This window comes from Heterodontus francisci, chromosome 9 (genome assembly GCF_036365525.1).
Source record: "Heterodontus francisci isolate sHetFra1 chromosome 9, sHetFra1.hap1, whole genome shotgun sequence".
Taxonomy (NCBI): domain Eukaryota; kingdom Metazoa; phylum Chordata; class Chondrichthyes; order Heterodontiformes; family Heterodontidae; genus Heterodontus; species Heterodontus francisci.
In genome coordinates, this window is record NC_090379.1 from 113,824,902 (window position 1) to 113,850,147 (window position 25,246).

The 25,246-nt window shown below is 50.7% G+C and overlaps 1 protein-coding gene across 1 annotated transcript in view; it reads right to left on the minus strand.

Moving 5' to 3' along the window:
• The window catches only part of LOC137373519 (1-phosphatidylinositol 4,5-bisphosphate phosphodiesterase beta-2-like), a 463,682-nt gene extending 438,436 nt beyond the window's left edge, over positions 1-25,246 (minus strand). Inside the window, exon 1 of the mRNA XM_068038391.1 lies at positions 25,124-25,246. Coding sequence (XP_067894492.1) covers positions 25,124-25,207 — 84 coding nt within the window. The 5' untranslated portion in view covers positions 25,208-25,246. The remainder of the gene's footprint in view (positions 1-25,123) is intronic.

A 25,246-nucleotide genomic window follows, 5' to 3' on the forward strand; every position in this document is an offset into this window, starting at 1 on the left:
CGTTCCACACTGACCTCATCGTTCCTCACTGACATCACCATTCCACAATGACCTCACCGTTCCACAATGACCTCAACGTTCCTCACTGACATCACCGTTCCACAATGACCTCACCGTTCCTCTCTGACATCACCGTTCCACAATGACCTCACCGTTCCACAATGACATCACCGTTCCTCTCTGACATCACCGTTCCAAACTGACTTCATCATTCCTCACTGACCTCACCTACCACACTGACCACATCATTCCAAACTGTCCTCACTGTTCCTCACTGACCTCAGCTTTCCTCACTGACCTCAGCGTTCCTCACTGACCTCACCGTTCCTCACTGACTTCACCGTTCCTCACTGACCTCATCGTTACTCACTGACATCATCGTTACTCACTGACATCACCGTTCCTCACTGACCTCACCGTTACTCACTGATCTCATCGTTCCACACTGACCTCATCGTTCCTCACTGACCTAATCGTTCCTCACTGACATCACTGACCGCATCATTCCTCCTTTTTAATCACTGACCTCACCATTCCTCACTGACCTCATCGTTCCTCACTGACCTCAACATTGCTCACTGATATCATCTTTACTCTCTGACATCACCGTTCCACAATGACCTCATGGTTCCTATCTGACCTCACTGTTCCTCACTGATTTCACCATTCCTCACTGACATCATCGTTCCTCACTGACCTCAACGTTCCTCACTGACCTCATCGTTCCACACTGACCTCATCGTTCCTCACTGACCTAATCGTTCCTCACTGACATCACTGACCGCATCATTCCTCCTTTTTAATCACTGACCTCACCATTCCTCACTGACCTCATCGTTCCTCACTGACCTCAACATTGCTCACTGATATCATCTTTACTCTCTGACATCACCGTTCCACAATGACCTCATGGTTCCTATCTGACCTCACTGTTCCTCACTGAGCACATCCTTCCTCACTGACCTCATTGTTCCTCACTGACCTCACCGTTCCTCACTGACTGCATCGTTTCTCCTTTTTAATCACTGTCCTCACCATTCCTCACTGACTTGAATGTTCCTCACTGACCTCACCATTCCACACTGACTTCACCGTTCCTCACTGACCTCATCGTTACTCACTGACATCATCGTTACTCACTGACATCACCGTTCCTCACTGACCTCACCGTTACTCACTGACCTCATCGTTCTTCACTGACCTCACCGTTCCACACTGACCTCAACATTGCTCACTGATATCATCTTTACTCTCTGACATCACCGTTCCACAATGACCTCATGGTTCCTATCTGACCTCACTGTTCCTCACTGAGCACATCCTTCCTCACTGACCTCATTGTTCCTCACTGACCTCACCGTTCCTCACTGACTGCATCGTTTCTCCTTTTTAATCACTGTCCTCACCATTCCTCACTGACTTGAATGTTCCTCACTGACCTCACCATTCCACACTGAGCACATCGCTCCTCATTGACTTCAACGTTCCTCATTGACCTCAACGTTCCACACTGACCTCAACGTTCCTCATTGACCTCAACGTTCCACACTGACCTCAACGTTCCACACTGACCTCAACGTTCCACACTGGCCTCACCGTTCCACATTGACCTCATCGTTACACACTGACATCAACGTTCCTCATTGACCTCAACGTTCCACACTGACCTCAACGTTCCTCATTGACCTCAACGTTCCACACTGACCTCAACGTTCCTCATTGACCTCAACGTTCCACACTGACCTCAACGTTCCACACTGACCTCAACGTTCCACACTGGCCTCACCGTTCCACATTGACCTCATCGTTACACACTGACATCAACGTTCCTCATTGACCTCAACGTTCCACACTGACCTCAACGTTCCTCATTGACCTCAACGTTCCACACTGACCTCAACGTTCCTCATTGACCTCAACGTTCCACACTGACCTCAACGTTCCTCATTGACCTCAACGTTCCACACTGACCTCAACGTTCCACACTGACCTCAACGTTCCACACTGGCCTCACCGTTCCACATTGACCTCATCGTTACTCACTGACTTCATCGTTACACACTGACATCATCGTTTCTCACTGATACTATCATTACTCACTGACCTCACCGTTCCAGTGACTTCACCCTTCCTCACTGATTTCACCATTCCTCACTGACATCATCGTTCCTCACTGACCTCACCGTTCCTCACTGACCTCATCGTTCCACACTGACCTCATCGTTCCTCACTGACCTCATCGTTCCTCACTGACATCACTGACCGCATCATTCCTCCTTTTTAATCACTGACCTCACCATTCCTCACTGACCTCATCGTTCCTCACTGACCTCATCGTTCCTCACTGACGTCACCATTCCTCAATGACTTCACCGTTCCTCACTGACAACACTGACCGCATCGTTCCTCCTTTTTAATCACTGACCTCACCGTTCCACACTGAGCACATCGTTCCTCACTGACCTGATCGTTCCTCACTGACCTCACTGTTCCACACTGACCTCAACGTTCCTCACTGACCTCACCGTTCCTCACTGACATCATCGTTACACACTGACCTCATCGTTACTCACTGACCTCACCGTTCCACACTGACCTCATCGTTACTCACTGACATCATCCTTACTCACTGACCTCATCGTTAATCACTGACATCTCCGTTCCACACTGACCTCACCGTTACTCACTGACCTCACCGTTCCTCACTGACCTCACCGTTCCACACTGACCTCACCGTTCCACACTGACCTCACCGTTCCTCACTGACATCATCGTTGCTCACTGACCTCATCGTTCCACAATGACCTCATCGTTCCTATCTGACCTCACCATTCCTCACTGAGCACATCGTTGCTCCTTTTTAATCATTGACCTCACCGTTCCTCACTGACACCATTCCACAATGACCTCACCGTTCCTCTCTGACATCACCGTTGCACAATGACCTCACCGTTCCTCTCTGACATCACCGTTCCACACTGCCCTCACCGTTCCTCTCTGACATCACCGTTCCACACTGACCTCACCGTTCCTCACTGACATCACCATTCCACAATGACCTCACCGTTCATCTCTGACATCACCGTTCCACAATGACCTCATCGTTCATCTCTGACATCACCGTTCCACAATGACCTCACCGTTCCTCTCTGACATCACAGTTCCACAATGACCTCACCTTTCCTCTCTGACATCACCGTTCCAAACTGACCTCATCGTTCCTCACTGATCGCATCGTTCCGCTGACCACATCGTTTCAAACGGACCTCACCGTTCCTCACTGACCTCACTAACCTCATCTTTCCACACTGATCTCATCGTTCCTCACTGACTTCACAATTCCACAATGACCTCACCGTTCCTCGGTGACCTCACCGTTCCACACTGACCTCATCGTTCCTCACTGACATCACCATTCCACAATGACCTCACCGTTCCACAATGACCTCAACGTTCCTCACTGACATCACCGTTCCACAATGACCTCACCGTTCCTCTCTGACATCACCGTTCCACAATGACCTCACCGTTCCACAATGACATCACCGTTCCTCTCTGACATCACCGTTCCAAACTGACTTCATCATTCCTCACTGACCTCACCTACCACACTGACCACATCATTCCAAACTGTCCTCACTGTTCCTCACTGACCTCAGCTTTCCTCACTGACCTCAGCGTTCCTCACTGACCTCACCGTTCCTCACTGACTTCACCGTTCCTCACTGACCTCATCGTTACTCACTGACATCATCGTTACTCACTGACATCACCGTTCCTCACTGACCTCACCGTTACTCACTGATCTCATCGTTCCACACTGACCTCACCATTCCTCACTGACCTAATCGTTCCTCACTGACATCACTGACCGCATCATTCCTCCTTTTTAATCACTGACCTCACCATTCCTCACTGACCTCATCGTTCCTCACTGACCTCAACATTGCTCACTGATATCATCTTTACTCTCTGACATCACCGTTCCACAATGACCTCATGGTTCCTATCTGACCTCACTGTTCCTCACTGATTTCACCATTCCTCACTGACATCATCGTTCCTCACTGACCTCACCGTTCCTCACTGACCTCATCGTTCCACACTGACCTCATCGTTCCTCACTGACCTAATCGTTCCTCACTGACATCACTGACCGCATCATTCCTCCTTTTTAATCACTGACCTCACCATTCCTCACTGACCTCATCGTTCCTCACTGACCTCAACATTGCTCACTGATATCATCTTTACTCTCTGACATCACCGTTCCACAATGACCTCATGGTTCCTATCTGACCTCACTGTTCCTCACTGAGCACATCCTTCCTCACTGACCTCATTGTTCCTCACTGACCTCACCGTTCCTCACTGACTGCATCGTTTCTCCTTTTTAATCACTGTCCTCACCATTCCTCACTGACTTGAATGTTCCTCACTGAGCTCACCATTCCACACTGACTTCATCGTTCCTCACTGACCTCATCGTTACTCACTGACATCATCGTTACTCACTGACATCACCGTTCCTCACTGACCTCACCGTTACTCACTGATCTCATCGTTCTTCACTGACCTCACCGTTCCACACTGACCTCAACATTGCTCACTGATATCATCTTTACTCTCTGACATCACCGTTCCACAATGACCTCATGGTTCCTATCTGACCTCACTGTTCCTCACTGAGCACATCCTTCCTCACTGACCTCATTGTTCCTCACTGACCTCACCGTTCCTCACTGACTGCATCGTTTCTCCTTTTTAATCACTGTCCTCACCATTCCTCACTGACTTGAATGTTCCTCACTGACCTCACCATTCCACACTGAGCACATCGCTCCTCACTGACTTCAACGTTCCTCATTGACCTCAACGTTCCACACTGACCTCAACGTTCCTCATTGACCTCAACGTTCCACACTGACCTCAACGTTCCACACTGACCTCAACGTTCCACACTGACCTCAACGTTCCACACTGCCCTCACCGTTCCACACTGACCTCAACGTTCCTCACTGACATCACCATTCCACAATGACCTCACCGTTCATCTCTGACATCACCGTTCCACAATGACCTCATCGTTCATCTCTGACATCACCGTTCCACAATGACCTCACCGTTCCTCTCTGACATCACAGTTCCACAATGACCTCACCTTTCCTCTCTGACATCACCGTTCCAAACTGACCTCATCGTTCCTCACTGATCGCATCGTTCCGCTGACCACATCGTTTCAAACAGACCTCACCGTTTCTCACTGACCTCACTGACCTCATCTTTCCACACTGATCTCATCGTTCCTCACTGACCTTATCGTTCCAAACTGACCTCACTGTTCCTCACTGACCTCAGCGTTCCACACTGACCTCACCGTTGCACACTGACCTCACCTTTCCACACTGACTACACCGTTCCTCACTGATTTCATCATTCCTCACTGACCTCACCGTTCCTCACTGACCTTACCGTTCCACACTGACCTCACCGTTGCATACTGACCTCAACGTTCCACACTGATTTCACCGTTCCTCACTGAACTCATCGTTCCTCACTGACTTCACAATTCCACAATGACCTCACCGTTCCTCGGTGACCTCACCGTTCCACACTGACCTCATCGTTCCTCACTGACATCACCATTCCACAATGACCTCACCGTTCCTCTCTGACATCACCGTTCCACAATGACCTCACCGTTCCACAATGACATCACCGTTCCTCTCTGACATCACCGTTCCAAACTGACTTCATCATTCCTCACTGACCTCACCTACCACACTGACCACATCATTCCAAACTGTCCTCACTGTTCCTCACTGACCTCAGCTTTCCTCACTGACCTCAGCGTTCCTCACTGACCTCACCGTTCCTCACTGACTTCACCGTTCCTCACTGACCTCATCGTTACTCACTGACATCATCGTTACTCACTGACATCACCGTTCCTCACTGACCTCACCGTTACTCACTGATCTCATCGTTCCACACTGACCTCATCGTTCCTCACTGACCTAATCGTTCCTCACTGACATCACTGACCGCATCATTCCTCCTTTTTAATCACTGACCTCACCATTCCTCACTGACCTCACCGTTCCTCACTGACCTCACCATTCCTCACTGACCGAATCGTTCCTCCTTTTTAATTACTGACCTCACCGTTCCACACTGACCTCACTGTTCCTCACTGACCTCACCGTTCCTCACTGCCCTCACCATTCCTCACTGCCCTCACCATTCCTCCTTTTTAATTACTGACCTCACCGTTCCACACTGACCTCACCGTTCCTCACTGACCTCACCGTTCCTCACTGACCTCACCATTCCTCACTGACCGCATCGTTCCTCCTTTTTAATTACTGACCACACCGTTCCACACTGACCTCAACGTTCCTCACTGGCATCATCGTTCCTCACTGACCTCACCGTTCCACACTGACCTCAACTTTCCTCACTGACATCATCGTTCCTCACTGACTTCACCATTCCTCACTGACCTCACCATTCCTCACTGACCGCATCGTTCCTCCTTTTTAATTACTGACCTCACTGTTCCTCACTGATTTCATCATTCCTCACTGACCTCACCGTTCCACACTGACCTCAACTTTCCTCACTGACATCATCGTTCCTCACTGACCTCACCGTTCCTCATGGACGTCTCCGTTCCACTCTGACCTCACCGTTCCACACTGACCTCACCGTTGCACACTGACCTCACCGTTCCACACTGACTACACCGTTCCTCACTGACATCACAATTCCACAATGACCTCACCGTTCCGCTGACATCACCGTTCCACAATGACCTCATCGTTCTTCTCTGACATCACCATTCCACAATGACCTCACCTTTCCTCTCTGACATCACCGTTCATAACTGGCCTCATCGTTCCTCACTGATCTCATCGTTCCTCACTGACATCACCATTCCACAATGACCTCACCGTTCCACAATGACCTCAACGTTCCTCACTGACATCACCGTTCCACAATGACCTCACCGTTCCTCTCTGACATCACCGTTCCACAATGAACTCACCGTTCCTCTCTGACATCACCGTTCCACTATGACCTCACAATTCCACAATGACCTCAACGTTCCTCTCTGACATCACCGTTCCAAACTGACTTCATCGTTCCTCACTGATCTCATCATTCCTCACTGACCTCACCGTTCCTCACTGACCTCACCGTTCCTCACTGACCTCAGCGTTCCTCATGGACATCACCGTTCCACACTGACCTCACCGCTCCTCACTGATTTCATCATTCCTCACTGACCTCACCGTTCTGCACTGACATCACCATTCCTCACTGACCTCACCGTTCCTCACTGACCTCATTGTTCCTCACTGACCTCACCGTTCCACACTGACCTCACCGTTCCACACTGACCTCACCATTCCTCACTGACCTCAACGTTCCACACTGACTTCACCGTTCCTCACTGACCTCACCGTTCCTCACTGACCTCATTGTTCCTCACTGACCTCACCGTTCCACACTGACCTCACCGTTCCACACTGACCTCACCGTTCTGCACTGACCTCACCGTTCCACAATGACCTCACCGTTCCTCGCTGACCTCACCGTTCCACACTGACCTCATCGTTCCTCACTGACATCACCATTCCACAATGACCTCACCGTTCCTCTCTGACATCACCGTTCCACAATGACCTCAACATTCCACAATGACCTCAACGTTCCTCTCTGACATCACCGTTCCAAACTGACTTCATCGTTCCTCACTGACCTCATCATTCCTCATGGACATCACCGTTCCACACTGACCTCACCGCTCCTCACTGATTTCATCATTCCTCACTGACCTCACCGTTACATACTGACCTCACCGTTCCTCACTGACCTCATTGTTCCTCACTGACCTCACCGTTCCACACTGACCTCAGCGTTGCATACTGACCTCAGCGTTGCATACTGACCTCACCGTTCCTCACTGACCTCATTGTTCCTCACTGACCTCACCGTTCCACACTGACCTCAGCGTTGCATACTGACCTCACCGTTGCATACTGACCTCACCGTTCCTCACGGACCTCATTGTTCCTCACTGACCTCACCGTTCCACACTGACCTCAGCGTTCCTCATGGACGTATCCATTCCACACTGACCTCATCGTTCCTCACTGACATCACCATTCCAGAATGACCTCACCGTTCCACAATGACCTCAACGTTCCTCACTGACCTCACCGTTCCACACTGACCTCACCGCTCCTCACTGATTTCATCATTCCTCACTGACCTCACCGTTACATGCTGACCTCACTGCTCCTCACTGATTTCATCATTCCTCACTGACCTCACCGTTACATACTGACCTCACCGTTCCTCACTGACCTCATTGTTCCTCACTGACCTCACCGTTCCACACTGACCTCACCGTTCCACACTGACCTCAGCGTTGCATACTGACCTCACCGTTGCATACTGACCTCACCGTTCCTCACGGACCTCATTGTTCCTCACTGACCTCACCGTTCCACACTGACCTCACCGTTCCACACTGACCTCAGCGTTCCTCACTGACATCACCATTCCAGATTGACCTCACCGTTCCACAATGACCTCAACGTTCCTCACTGACCTCACCGTTCCACACTGACCTCAGCGTTGCATACTGACCTCACCGTTCCTCACTGACCTCACCGTTCCTCACGGACCTCATTGTTCCTCACTGATCTCACCGTTCCACACTGACCTCACCGTTCCACACTGATCTCACCGTTCCACACTGACCTCACCGTTCCACACTGACCTCACCGTTGCATACTGACCTCACCGTTCCTCACTGACCTCAACATTCCGCACTGACTTCACCGTTCCTCACTGAACTCATCGTTCCTCACTGACTTCACAATTCCACAATGACCTCACCATTCCTCGCTGACCTCACCGTTCCACACTGACCTCACCGCTCCTCACTGATTTCATCATTCCTCACTGACCTCACCGTTACATACTGACCTCACCGTTCCACACTGACCTCACCGTTCCACACTGACCTCACCGTTGCATACTGACCTCACCGTTGCATACTGACCTCACCGTTCCTCACTGACCTCACCGTTCCTCATGGACGTATCCATTCCACACTGACTTCACCGTTCCACACTGACCTCACCGTTCCTCACTGACCTCACCGTTCCTCACTGACTTCACAATTCCACAATGACCTCACCGTTCCTCGCTGACCTCAACGTTCCACACTGACCTCATCGTTCCTCACTGACATCACCATTCCACAATAACCTCACCGTTCCACAATGACCTCAACGTTCCTCACTGACATCACCGTTCCACAATGACCTCACCGTTCCTCTCTGACATCACCGTTCCACAATGACCTCACCGTTCCACAATGACCTCACAGTTCCTCTCTGACATCACCGTTCCAAACTGACTTCATCATTCCTCACTGACCTCACCTACCACACTGACCACATAATTCCAAACTGACCTCACTGTTCCTCACTGACCTCAGCGTTCCTCACTGACCTCACCGTTCCTCACTGACTTCACCGTTCCACACTGACCTCATCGTTACTCACTGACATCACCGTTCCTCACTGACATCACCATTACTCACTGATCTCATCGTTCTTCACTGACCTCACCGTTCCACACTGACCTCAACATTGCTCACTGATATCATCTTGACTCTCTGACATCACCGTTCCACAATGACCTCATGGTTCCTATCTGACCTCACCGTTCCTCACTGAGCACATCCTTCCTCACTGACCTCATTGTTCCTCACTGACCTCACCGTTCCTCACTGACTGCATCGTTTCTCCTTTTTAATCACTGTCCTCACCGTTCCTCACTGACTTGAATGTTCCTCACTGACCTCACCATTCCACACTGAGCACATCGCTCCTCACTGACTTCAACGTTCCTCATTGACCTCAACGTTCCACACTGACCTCAACGTTCCTCATTGACCTCAACGTTCCACACTGACCTCAACGTTCCACACTGACCTCATCGTTACTCACTGACTTCATCGTTACACACTGACATCATCGTTTCTCACTGATATTATCATTACTCACTGACCTCACCGTTCCAGTGACCTCACCCTTCCTCACTGATTTCACCATTCCTCACTGACATCATCGTTCCTCACTGACCTCACCGTTCCTCACTGACCTCATCGTTCCACACTGACCTCATCGTTCCTCACTGACCTCATCGTTCCTCACTGACATCACTGACCGCATCATTCCTCCTTTTTAATCACTGACCTCACCATTCCTCACTGACCTCATCGTTCCTCACTGACCTCATCGTTCCTCACTGAACTCACCATTCCTCAATGACTTCACCGTTCCTCACTGACATCACTGACTGCATTGTTCCTCCTTTTTAATCACTGACCTCACCGTTCCACACTGAGCACATAGTTCCTCACTGACCTGATCGTTCCACACTTACCTCACTGTTCCACACAGACCTCAACGTTCCTCACTGACCTCACCGTTCCTCACTGACATCATCGTTACACACTGACCTCATCGTTACTCACTGACCTCACCGTTCCACACTGACCTCATCGTTACTCACTGACATCATCCTTACTCACTGACCTCATCGTTACTCACTGACCTCACCGTTCCGCACTGACCTCAACATTCCTCACTGACATCATCGTTGCTCACTGACCTTATCGTTCCACAATGACCTCATCGTTCCTATCTGACCTCACCATTCCTCACTGAGCACATCGTTGCTCCTTTTTAATCATTGACCTCACCGTTCCTCACTGACAACACCGTTCCACAATGACCTCACCGTTCCTCACTGACATCACCGTTCCACACTGCCCTCACCGTTCCTCTCTGACATCACCGTTCCACACTGCCCTCACCGTTCCTCTCTGACATCACCATTCCACACTGACCTCACCGTTCCTCACTGACATCACCATTCCACAATGACCTCACCGTTCATCTCTGACATCACCGTTCCACAATGACCTCATCGTTCATCTCTGATATCACCGTTCCACAATGACCTCACCGTTCCTCTCTGACATCACAGTTCCACAATGACCTCACCTTTCCTCTCTGACATCACCGTTCCAAACTGACCTCATCGTTCCTCACTGATCTCATCGTTCCGCTGACCACATCGTTTCAAACAGACCTCACCGTTCCTCACTGACCTCACTGACCTCATCTTTCCACACTGATCTCGTCGTTCCTCACTGACCTCGTCGTTCCAAACTGACCTCACTGTTCCTCACTGACCTCACCGTTGCACACTGACCTCACCGTTCCACACTGACCTCACCGTTCCACACTGACTACACCGTTTCTCACAGATTTCATCAATCCTCACTGACCTCACCGTTCCTCACTGACCTCACCGTTCCACACTGACCTCAACGTTCCTCACGGACCTCATTGTTCCTCACTGACCTCACCATTCCCCACTGACCTCACCATTCCCCACTGACCTCACCGTTCCCCACTGACCTCACTGTTCCCCACTGACCTCAGCGTTCCTCACTGACATCACCGTTCCACACTGACATCACCGTTCCACACTGACTTTACCGTTCCTCACTGACTTCACCGTTCCTCACCTAACTCACCATTCCACACTGACCTCACCGTTCCACAATGACCTCACCGTTCCTCTCTGACATCACCGTTCCACAATGAACTCACCGTTCCTCTCTGACATCACCGTTCCACAATGACCTCACCGTTCCACAATGACCTCAACGTTCCTCTCTGACATCACCATTCCAAACTGACTTCATCGTTCCTCACTGACCTCATTATTCTTCACTGACCTCACCGCTCCTCACTGACCTCACCTTCCACTCTGACCTCACCGTTCCTCACTGACCTCATCGTTCCTCAGTGACCTCATCGTTCCTCAGTGACCTCAGCGTTCCTCACTGACCTCACCGTTCCTCACTGACTTCACCGTTCCACACTGACCTCAAAGTTACTCACTGACATCATTGTTACTCACTGACATCACCGTTACTCACTGACCTCACCGTTCCTCACTGACCTCACCGTTCCACACTGACCTCAACATTGCTCACTGATATCATCTTTACTCTCTGACATCACCGTTCCACAATGACCTCATGGTTCCTATCTGACCTCACCGTTCCTCACTGAGCACATCTTTCCTCACTGACCTCATATTTCCTCACTGACCTCACCATTCCACACTGCCCTCACCGTTCCTCTCTGACATCACCGTTCCACACTGACCTCACCGTTCCTCACTGACACCACCATTCCACTATGACCTCACCGTTCCTCTCTGACATCACCGTTCCACACTGACCTCATCGTTACTCACTGACATCATCCTTACTCACTGACCTCACCGTTCCGCACTGACCTCAACATTCCTCACTGACATCATCGTTACTCACTGACCTCATCGTTACTCACTGACATCACCGTTACACAATGACATCACCGTTCCTCACTGACCTCACTGTTACTCACTGATATCACCGTTCCACACTGACCTCACCGTTCCTCTCTGACATCACCGTTCCACACTGACCTCACCGTTCCTCACTGACACCACCATTCCACTATGACCTCACCGTTCCTCTCTGACATCACCGTTCCACACTGACCTCATCGTTACTCACTGACATCATCCTTACTCACTGACCTCACCGTTCCGCACTGACCTCAACATTCCTCACTGACATCATCGTTACTCACTGACCTCATCGTTACTCACTGACATCACCGTTACACATTGACATCACCGTTCCTCACTGACCTCATCGTTCCACACTGACCTCACCGTTCCTCACTGACATCATCGTTGCTCACTGACCTCATCGTTCCACAATGACCTCATCGTTCCTATCTGACCTCACCATTCCTCACTGAGCACATCGTTGCACCTTTTTAATCATTGACCTCTCCGTTCCTCACTGACATCACCGTTGCACAATGACCTCACCGTTCCTCTCTGACATCACCGTTCCACACTGCCCTAACCGTTCCTCCCTGACATCACCGTTCCACACTGACCTCACCGTTCCTCACTGACATCACCATTGCACAATGACCTCACCGTTCATCTCTGACATCACCGTTCCACAATGACCTCATCGTTCCTCACTGACATCACCATTCCACTATGACCTCACCGTTCCTCTCTGACATCACCGTTCCACACTGACCTCATCGTTACTCACTGACATCATCCTTACTCACTGACCTCACCGTTCCTCACTGACATCACCATTGCACAATGACCTCACCGTTCATCTCTGACATCACCGTTCCACAATGACCTCATCGCTCATCTCTGACATCACCGTTCCACAATGACCTCACCGTTCCTCTCTGACATCACAGTTCCACAATGACCTCACCTTTCCTCTCTGACATCACCATTCCAAACTGACCTCATCGTTCCTCACTGATCTCATCGTTCCGCTGACCACATCGTTCCAAACAGACCTCACCGTTCCTCACTGACCTCACTGACCTCATCTTTCCACACTGATCTCATCGTTCCTCACTGACCTTATCGTTCCAAACTGACCTCATCGTTCCTCACTGACCTCATCGTTCCAAACTGACCTCACTGTTCCTCACTGACCTCAGCGTTCCACACTGACCTCAATATTCCTCACTGACATCATCGTTACACACTGACCTCATTGTTACTCACTGACCTCACCATTCCTCAGACATCATAGTTACTCACTGACCACATCCTTCCACACTGACCTCACCGTTCCACACTGACCTCACCGTTCCATACTGACTTCACCGTTCCTCACCTAACTCACCGTTCCACACTGACCTCACCGTTCCACACTGACCTCACCATTCCTCACTGAACTCACCGTTCCACACTGACTTCACCGTTCCTCACTGAACTCACCATTCCTCACTGACTGCATCGTTCCTCCTTTTTAATTACTGACCTCACCGTTCCTCACTGACTTCACCGTTCCTCACTGGCATCATCAATCCTCACTGACCTCACCGTTCCACAATGACCTCAACGTTCCTCTCTGACATCACCGTTCCAAACTGACTTCATCGTTCCTCACTGACCTCATCATTCTTCACTGACCTCACCGCTCCTCACTGACCTCACCTTCCACTCTGACCTCACCGTTTCTCACTGACCTCATCATTCCTCACTGACCTCATCGTTCCTCACTGACCTCAACGTTCCTCACTGACCTCACCGTTCCTCACTAACTTCACCGTTCCTCACTGACCTCATCGTTCCTCACTGACCTCATTGTTCCTCACTGACCTCAGCGTTCCTCACTGACCTCACCGTTCCTCACTGACTTCACCGTTCCACACTGACCTCAAAGTTACTCACTGACATCATTGTTACTCACTGACATCACCGTTACTCACTGACATCACCGTTCCTCACTGACATCACCGTTCCTCACTGACCTCATCGTTCTTCACTGACCTCACCGTTCCACACTGACCTCAACATTGCTCACTGATATCATCTTTACTCTCTGACATCACCGTTCCACAATGACCTCATGGTTCCTATCTGAACTCACCGTTCCTCACTGAGCACATCTTTCCTCACTGACCTCATATTTCCTCACTGACCTCACCATTCCACACTGCCCTCACCGTTCCTCTCTGACATCACCGTTCCACACTGACCTCACCGTTCCTCACTGACATCACCATTGCACAATGACCTCACCGTTCATCTCTGACATCACCGTTCCACAATGACCTCATCCTTCATCTCTGACATCACCGTTCCACAATGACCTCACCGTTCCTCTCTGACATCACAGTTCCACAATGACCTCACCTTTCGTCTCTGACATCACCGTTCCAAACTGACCTCATCGTTCCTCACTGATCTCATCGTTCCGCTGACCACATCGTTCCAAACAGACCTCACCGTTCCTCACTGACCTCACTGACCTCATCTTTCCACACTGATCTCATCGTTCCTCACTGACCTCACCGTTCCAAACTGACCTCATCGTTCCTCACTGACCACATCCTTCCACACTGACCTCACCGTTCCACACTGACCTCACCGTTCCATACTGACTTCACCGTTCCTCACCTAACTCACCGTTCCACACTGACCTCACCGTTCCTCACTGAACTCACCGTTCCTCACTGAACTCACCGTTCCATACTGACTTCACCGTTCCTCACCTAACTCACCGTTCCACACTGACCTCACCGTTCCATACTGACCTCACCGTTCCATACTGACCTCACCGTTCCTCACCTAACTCACCGTTCCACACTGACCTCACCGTTCCACACTGACCTCACCGTTCCACACTGACTTCACCGTTCCTCACTGAACTCACCGTTCAACACTGACTTCACCGTTCCTCACTGACCTCACCATTCCTCACTGACCTCACCATTCCTCACTGACTGCATCGTTCCTCCTTTTTAATTACTGACCTCAACTTTCCTCACTGACTTCACCGTTCCTCACTGACATTATCGTTCCTCACTGACCTCACCGTTCCACACTGACCTCGCCGTTCCTCACGGACCTCATTGTTCCTCACGGACCTCACCGTTCCCCACTGACCTCACCGTTCCCCACTGACCTCACTGTTCCCCACTGTCCTCAGCGTTCCTCACTGACATCACCGTTCCACACTGACATCACCGTTCCACACTGACTTCACCGTTCCTCACTGACTTCACCGTTCCTCACCTAACTCACCGTTCCACACTGACCTCACCGTTCCACAGTGACCTCACCGTTCCTCTCTGACATCACCGTTCCACAATGAACTCAGCGTTCCTCTCTGACATCACCGTTCCACAATGACCTCACCGTTCCACAATGACCTCAACGTTCCTCTCTGACCTCACCTTCCACTCTGACCTCATCATTCCAAACTGACCTCACCGTTCCGCACTGACATCACCATTCCACAATGACCTCACCGTTCTACAATGACCTCAACGTTCCTCACTGACATCACCGTTCCACAATGACCTCACCGTTCCTCTCTGACATCACTGTTCCACAATGAACTCACCGTTCCTCTCTGACAACACCGTTCCACAATGACCGCACCGTTCCACAATGACCTCAACGTTCCTCTCTGACATCACCGTTCCAAACTGACTTCATCGTTCCTCACTGACCTCATCATTCCTCACTGACCTCACCGCTCCTCACTGACCTCACCTTCCTCACTGACCTCACCATTCCTCACTGACTGCATCGTTCCTCCTTTTTAATTACTGACCTCAACTTTCCTCACTGACTTCACCGTTCCTCACTGACATTATCGTTCCTCACTGACCTCACCGTTCCACACTGACCTCAACTTTCCTCACTGACATTATCGTTCCTCACTGACTTCACCGTTCCTCACTGACCTCACCGTTCCACACTGACCTCAACTTTCCTCACTGACATTATCGTTCCTCACTGACTTCACCGTTCCTCACTGACTTCACCGTTCCTCACTGACCTCACCGTTCCACACTGACCTCAACTTTCCTCACTGACATTATCGTTCCTCACTGACTTCACCGTTCCTCACTGATCTCACCGTTCAACACTGACCTCACCATTCCTCACTGACTGCATCGTTCCTCCTTTTTAATTACTGACCTCACCATTCCACACTGACCTCAACTTTCCTCACTGACATCATCGTTCCACACTGACTACACCGTTCCTCACTGACATCACAATTCCACAATGACCTCACCGTTCCTCTGACATCACCGTTCCACAATGATCTCATCGTTCTTCTCTGACATCACCGTTGCACAATGACCTCACCGTTCCTCTCTGACATCACCGTTCCACACTGCCCTCACCGTTCCTCTCTGACATCACCGTTCCACACTGACCTCACCGTTCCTCACTGACATCACCATTCCACAATGACCTCACCTTTCATCTCTGACATCACTGTTCCACAATGACCTCATCCTTCATCTCTGACATCACCATTCCACAATGACCTCACCGTTCCTCTCTGACATCACAGTTCCACAATGACCTCACCTTTCCTCTCTGACATCACCGTTTCAAACAGACCTCACCGTTCATCACTGACCTCACTGACCTCATCTTTCCACACTGATCTCATCGTTCCTCACTGACCTCGTCGTTCCAAACTGACCTCACTGTTCCTCACTGACCTCAGCGTTCCACAATGACCTCACCGTTGCACACTGACCTCACCGTTCCACACTGATTTCATCATTCCTCACTGACCTCACCGTTCCTCACTGACCTCACCGTTCCACACTGACCTCGCCGTTCCTCACGGACCTCATTGTTCCTCACGGACCTCACCGTTCCCCACTGACCTCACCGTTCCCCACTGACCTCACTGTTCCCCACTGTCCTCAGCGTTCCTCACTGACATCACCGTTCCACACTGACATCACCGTTCCACACTGACTTCACCGTTCCTCACTGACTTCACCGTTCCTCACCTAACTCACCGTTCCACACTGACCTCACCGTTCCACAGTGACCTCACCATTCCTCTCTGACATCACCGTTCCACAATGAACTCAGCGTTCCTCTCTGACATCACCGTTCCACAATGACCTCACCGTTCCACAATGACCTCAACGTTCCTCTCTGACCTCACCTTCCACTCTGACCTCATCATTCCAAACTGACCTCACCGTTCCGCACTGACATCACCATTCCACAATGACCTCACCGTTCTACAATGACCTCAACGTTCCTCACTGACATCACCGTTCCACAATGACCTCACCGTTCCTCTCTGACATCACTGTTCCACAATGAACTCACCGTTCCTCTCTGACAACACCGTTCCACAATGACCTCACCGTTCCACAATGACCTCAACGTTCCTCTCTGACATCACCGTTCCAAACTGACTTCATCGTTCCTCACTGACCTCATCATTCCTCACTGACCTCACCGCTCCTCACTGACCTCACCTTCCACTCTGACCTCATCATTCCAAACTGACCTCACCGTTCCACAATGACCTCACCGTTCCTCTCTGACATCACCGTTCCACAATGAACTCACCGTTCCTCTCTGACATCACCGTTCCACAATGACCTCACCGTTCCACAATGACCTCAACGTTCCTCTCTGACATCACCGTTCCAAACTGACTTCATCGTTCCTCACTGACCTCATCATTCTTCACTGACCTCACAGCTCCTTACTGACCTCACCTTCCACTCTGACCTCATCGTTCCTCACTGACCTCAGCGTTGCTCACTGACCTCACCGTTCCTCACTGACTTCACCGTTCCTCACTGACCTCATCGTTCCTCACTGACCTCATTGTTCCTCACTGACCTCACCGTTCCTCACTGACTTCACCGTTCCACACTGACTTCACCGTTCCACACTGACCTCAAAGTTACTCACTGACATCATTGTTACTCACTGACATCACCGTTACTCACTGACCTCACCGTTCCTCACTGACCTCACCGTTACTCACTGACCTCATATTTCCTCACTGACCTCACCATTCCACACTGCCCTCACCGTTCCTCTCTGACATCACCGTTCCACACTGACCTCACCGTTCCTCACTGACATCACCATTCCACTATGACCTCACCGTTCCTCTCTAACATCACCGTTCCACACTGACTTCATCGTTACTCACTGACATCATCCTTACTCACTGACCTCACCGTTCCGCACTGACCTCACATTCCTCACTGACATCATCGTTACTCACTGACCTCATCGTTACTCACTGACATCACTGTTACACATTGACATCATCGTTGCTCACTGACCTCATCGTTCCACAATGACCTCATCGTTCCTATCTGACCTCACCATTCCTGACTGAGCACATCGTTGCTCCTTTTTAATCATTGACCTCTCCGTTCCTCACTGACATCACCGTTGCACAATGACCTCACCGTTCCTCTCTGACATCACCGTTCCACACTGCCCTAACCGTTCCTCCCTGACATCACCGTTCCACAATGACCTCATCGTTCATCTCTGACATCACCGTTCCACAATGACCTCACCGTTCCTCTCTGACATCACCGTTCCACAATGACCTCAACTTTCCTCTCTGACATCACCGTTCCAAACTGACCTCATCGTTCCTCACTGACCTCACTGACCTCATCTTTCCACACTGATCTCATCGTTCTTCACTGACCTCATCGTTCCAAACTGACCTCATCGTTCCTCACTGACCTCATCGTTCCAAACTGACCTCACTGTTCCTCACTGACCTCAGCGTTCCACACTGACCTCACTGTTCCACACTGACCTCAATATTCCTCACTGACATCATCGTTACACACTGACCTCATCGTTACTCACTGACCTCACCGTTACTCACTGACCTCACCGTTCCTCACCGACCTCATCGTTCCTCACCGACCTCACCATTCCTCAGACATCATAGTTACTCACTGACCACATCCTTCCACACTGACCTCACCGTTCCACACTGACCTCACCGTTCCACACTGACCTCACCGTTCCATACTGACTTCACCGTTCCTCACCTAACTCACCGTTCCACACTGACCTCACCGTTCCACACTGACCTCACCATTCCTCACTGAACTCACCGTTCCACACTGACCTCACCGTTCCACACTGACCTCACCATTCCTCACTGACCTCACCGTTCCTCACTGATTTCATCATTCCTCACTGACCTCACCGTTCCTCACGGATCTCATTGTTCCTCACTGACCTCACCGTTCCACACTGACCTCAGCGTTCCTCACGGACCTCATTGTTCCTCACTGACCTCACCGTTCCCCACTGACCTCACCGTTCCCCACTGACATCACTGTTCCCCACTGACCTCAGCGTTCCTCACTGACATCACCGTTCCACACTGACTTCACCATTCCTCACTGACTTCACCGTTCCTCACCTATCTCACCGTTCCACACTGACCTCACCGTTCCACACTGACCTCACCGTTCCATACTGACTTCACCGTTCCTCACCTAACTCACCGTTCCACACTGACCTCACCGTTCCACACTGACCTCACCATTCCTCACTGAACTCACCGTTCCACACTGACTTCACCGTTCCTCACTGAACTCACCGTTCAACACTGACTTCACCGTTCCTCACTGACCTCACCATTCCTCACTGACTGCATCGTTCCTCCTTTTTAATTACTGACCTCACCGTTCCTCACTGACTTCACCGTTCCTCACTGGCATCATCAATCCTCACTGACCTCACCGTTCCACACTGACCTCAACTTTCCTCACTGACATCATCGTTCCTCACTGACCTCACCGTTCCTCACTGACCTCACCATTACTCACTGATCTCATCGTTCTTCACTGACCTCACCGTTCCACACAGACTTCAACATTGCTCACTGATATCATCGTTACTCTCTGACATCACCGTTCCACAATGACCTCATGGTTCCTATCTGACCTCACCGTTCCTCACTGAGCACATCTTTCCTCACTGACCTCACCATTCCACACTGCCCTCACCGTTCCTCTCTGACATCACCGTTCCACACTGACCTCACCGTTCCTCACTGACATCACCATTCCACTATGACCTCACCGTTCCTCTCTGACATCACCGTTCCACACTGAGCTCACCGTTCCTCACTGACATCACCATTCCACTATGACCTCACCGTTCATCTCTGACATCACCGTTCCACAATGACCTCATCGTTCATCTCTGACATCACCGTTCCACAATGACCTCACCGTTCCTCTCTGACATCACAGTTCCACAATGACCTCACCTTTCCTCTCTGACATCACCGTTCCAAACTGACCTCATCGTTCCTCACTGATCTCATCGTTCCTCGCTGACCTCATCGTTCCAAACAGACCTCACTGACCTCATCGTTCCTCACTGATCTCATCGTTCCTCGCTGACCTCATCGTTCCAAACAGACCTCACTGACCTCATCTTTCCACACTGATCTCATCGTTCCTCACTGACCTCATCGTTCCAAACTGACCTCACTGACCTCAGCGTTCCATACTGACCTCACTGTTCCACACTGACCTCAATATTCCTCACTGACATCATCGTTACACACTGACCTCATCGTTACTCACTGACCTCACCATTCCTCACTGACATCACCATTACTCACTGACCTCACCGTTCCTCACCGACCTCAGCGTTCCTCATGGACGTCACCGAAACACACTGACCTCACCGTTCCTCACTGATTTCATCATTCCTCACTGACCTCACCGTTCCTCACTGACCTCACCATTCCATACTGACTTCACCGTTCCTCACCTAACTCACCGTTCCTCACTGACCTCATTGTTCCTCACTCACCTCACCATTCTGCACTGACATCACCGTTCCTCACTGACCTCACTGTTCCACACTGACCTCAGCGTTCCTCACTGACCTCACTGTTCCACACTGACCTCAGCGTTCCTCACTGACCTCATTGTTCCTCACTGACCTCACCGTTCCACACTGACCTCACCGTTCCACACTGACCTCATCGTTCCTCACTGACCTCATCGTTCCCCACTGACTTCACCGTTCCTCACTGACTTCACCGTTCCTCACTGAACTCACCGTTCAACAATGACCTCATTGTTCCACACTGACTTCACTGTTCCACACTGACCTCACCGTTCCTCACTGACCTCATCCTTCCTCACTGACCTCACCGTTCCTCACTGACCTCACCGTTCCTCACTGACTTCACCGTTCCACACTGACCTCACCGTTCCTCACTGACCTCACCGTTCCATACTGACTTCACCGTTCCTCACCTAACTCACCGTTCCACACTGACTTCACCGTTCCTCACTGACTTCACCGTTCCTCACTGAACTCACCATTCCACAATGACCTCATCGTTCCAAACTGACCTCACTGACCTCAGCGTTCCGCACTGACCTCACTGTTCCACACTGACCTCAATATTCCTCACTGACATCATCGTTACACACTGACCTCATCGTTACTCACTGACCTCACCGTTCCTCACTGACATCACCATTACTCACTGACCTCACCGTTCCTCACCGACCTCAGCGTTCCTCATGGACGTCACCGAAACACACTGACCTCACCGTTCCTCACTGATTTCATCATTCCTCACTGACCTCACCGTTCCTCACGGACCTCATTGTTCCTCACTGACCTCACTGTTCCACACTGACCTCACCGTTCCTCACTGACCTCAGCGTTCCTCACTGACCTCATTGTTCCTCACTCACCTCACCATTCTGCACTGACATCACCGTTCCTCACTGACCTCACTGTTCCACACTGACCTCAGCGTTCCTCACTGACCTCACTGTTCCACACTGACCTCAGCGTTCCTCACTGACCTCATTGTTCCTCACTGACCTCACCGTTCCACACTGACCTCACCGTTCCACACTGACCTCATCGTTCCTCACTGACCTCATCGTTCCCCACTGACTTCACCGTTCCTCACTGACTTCACCGTTCCTCACTGAACTCACCGTTCAACAATGACCTCATTGTTCCACACTGACTTCACTGTTCCACACTGACCTCACCGTTCCTCACTGACCTCATCCTTCCTCACTGACCTCACCGTTCCTCACTGACCTCACCGTTCCTCACTGACTTCACCGTTCCACACTGACCTCACCGTTCCTCACTGACCTCACCGTTCCATACTGACTTCACCGTTCCTCACCTAACTCACCGTTCCACACTGACTTCACCGTTCCTCACTGACTTCACCGTTCCTCACTGAACTCACCATTCCACAATGACCTCATCGTTCCAAACTGACCTCACTGACCTCAGCGTTCCGCACTGACCTCACTGTTCCACACTGACCTCAATATTCCTCACTGACATCATCGTTACACACTGACCTCATCGTTACTCACTGACCTCACCGTTCCTCACTGACATCACCATTACTCACTGACCTCACCGTTCCTCACCGACCTCAGCGTTCCTCATGGACGTCACCGAAACACACTGACCTCACCGTTCCTCACTGATTTCATCATTCCTCACTGACCTCACCGTTCCTCACGGACCTCATTGTTCCTCACTGACCTCACTGTTCCACACTGACCTCACCGTTCCTCACTGACCTCAGCGTTCCTCACTGACCTCATTGTTCCTCACTCACCTCACCATTCTGCACTGACATCACCGTTCCTCACTGACCTCACCGTTCCTCACGGACCTCACTGTTCCTCACTGACCTCACCGTTCCACACTGACCTCATCATTCCTCACTGACCTCACCGTTCCTCACTGACTTCACCGTTCCTCACTGAACTCACCGTTCCACAATGACCTCATCGTTCCTCACTGACCTCACCGTTCCACACTGACTTCACCGTTCCACACTGACCTCACCGTTCCTCACTGACTTCACCGTTCCACACTGACCTCACCTTTCCTCACTGACCTCACCATTCCATACTGACTTCACCGTTCCTCACCTAACTCACCGTTCCACACTGACTTCACCGTTCCTCACTGAACTCACCGTTCCACACTGACTTCACCGTTCCACACTGACCTCACCGTTCCACACTGACTTCACTGTTCCTCACTGAACTCACCGTTCCACACTGACTTCACCGTTCCACACTGACTTCACCGTTCCACACTGACCTCACCGTTCCACACTGACTTCACTGTTCCTCACTGAACTCACCGTTCCACACTGACCTCACCGTTCCACACTGACTTCACTGTTCCTCACTGAACTCACCGTTCCACACTGACCTCACCGTTCCTCACTGAACTCACCATTCAACACTGACTTCACCATTCCTCACTGACCACATCGTTCCTCCTTTTTAATTACTGACCTCACTGTTCCACACTGACCTCAACGTTCCTCACTGAACTCAACGTTCCTCACTGTCCTCAACGTTCCTCACTGACCTCAACGTTCCTCACTGAACTCACATTCCACACTGACTTCACCGTTCCTCACTCACATCATCGTTCCTCACTGACCTCACCATTCCTCACTGACCTCACCGTTCCTCACTGACCGCATCGTTCCTCCTTTTTAATTACTGACCTCACTGTTCCTCACTGACCTCAACGTTCCTCACTGACCTCATCGTTCCACACTGACCTCACCGTTCCTCACTGATTTCATTATTCCTCACTGACATCACCGTTCCTCACTGAACTCACCGTTCCTCACCTAACTCACCATTCCACACTGACCTCACCGTTCCTCACTGACTTCACCGTTCCTCACTGAACTCGCCGTTCCACACTGACTTCACTGTTCCTCACTGACTTCACCGTTCCACACTGACTTCACCGTTCCTCACTGAACTCACCGTTCCACACTGACCTCACCGTTCCACACTGACTTCACCGTTCCTCACTGAACTCGCCATTCCTCACTGACTTCACCGTTCCACACTGACTTCACCGTTCCTCACTGAACTCACCGTTCCACACTGACTTCACCATTGCACACTGACCTCACCGTTCCTCACTGACCTCATTGACCTTATCATTCCACACTGACCTCTTCGTTCCTCAAAGACCTCTCCATTCCACACTGACCTTATCATTCCTCTCTGACCTTATCGTTCATTACTGACCTCACCGTTCCTCACTGACCTCACCGTTCCTCACTGACCTCATTGACCTTATCATTCCACACTGACTTCTTCGTTCCTCAAAGACCTCTCCATTCCACACTGACCTTATCATTCCTCTCTGTCTTTATCGTTCCTCTCTGACCTCACCGTTCCTCACTGACCTCATGATTCCTCACTGACCTCACCGTTCCTCACTGACCTCACCGTTCCTCACTGACCTCATGATTCCTCACTGACCTCACCGTTCCACACTGACCTCACCATTCCACACTGTTGCTGACTGCACCTTACCGCACCCTGTCGTTCTTCACTGCACCATGCAGCTTCTGAATGTACCTTACCATCCCACGCTGGTCTAACTGTTCCTCCATTGATTTCACTGTTCTTCACGACACCTACATTTATAATGTTCGAGGAAAGGTTCATCCAGAGTTACAGCCTGTGTTAGCCAATATTAATTCTAGTTTTAGCAATACTTGATACTACAATGGTACAGCAGTATTTAGGTGCCTTTAGCACCCTGTCTGTTTCATGCCACAATTACTTACATCATCCCATTTAATAAACTTCTCTCCATGGACCAGGGAGGGTTTCACCACGATCTCAGTCAGTAAAGAAGCTGCTCCTGCCATTCTCAGTGAAATAAAAACCACTGCAATGCCAAAGCAGGC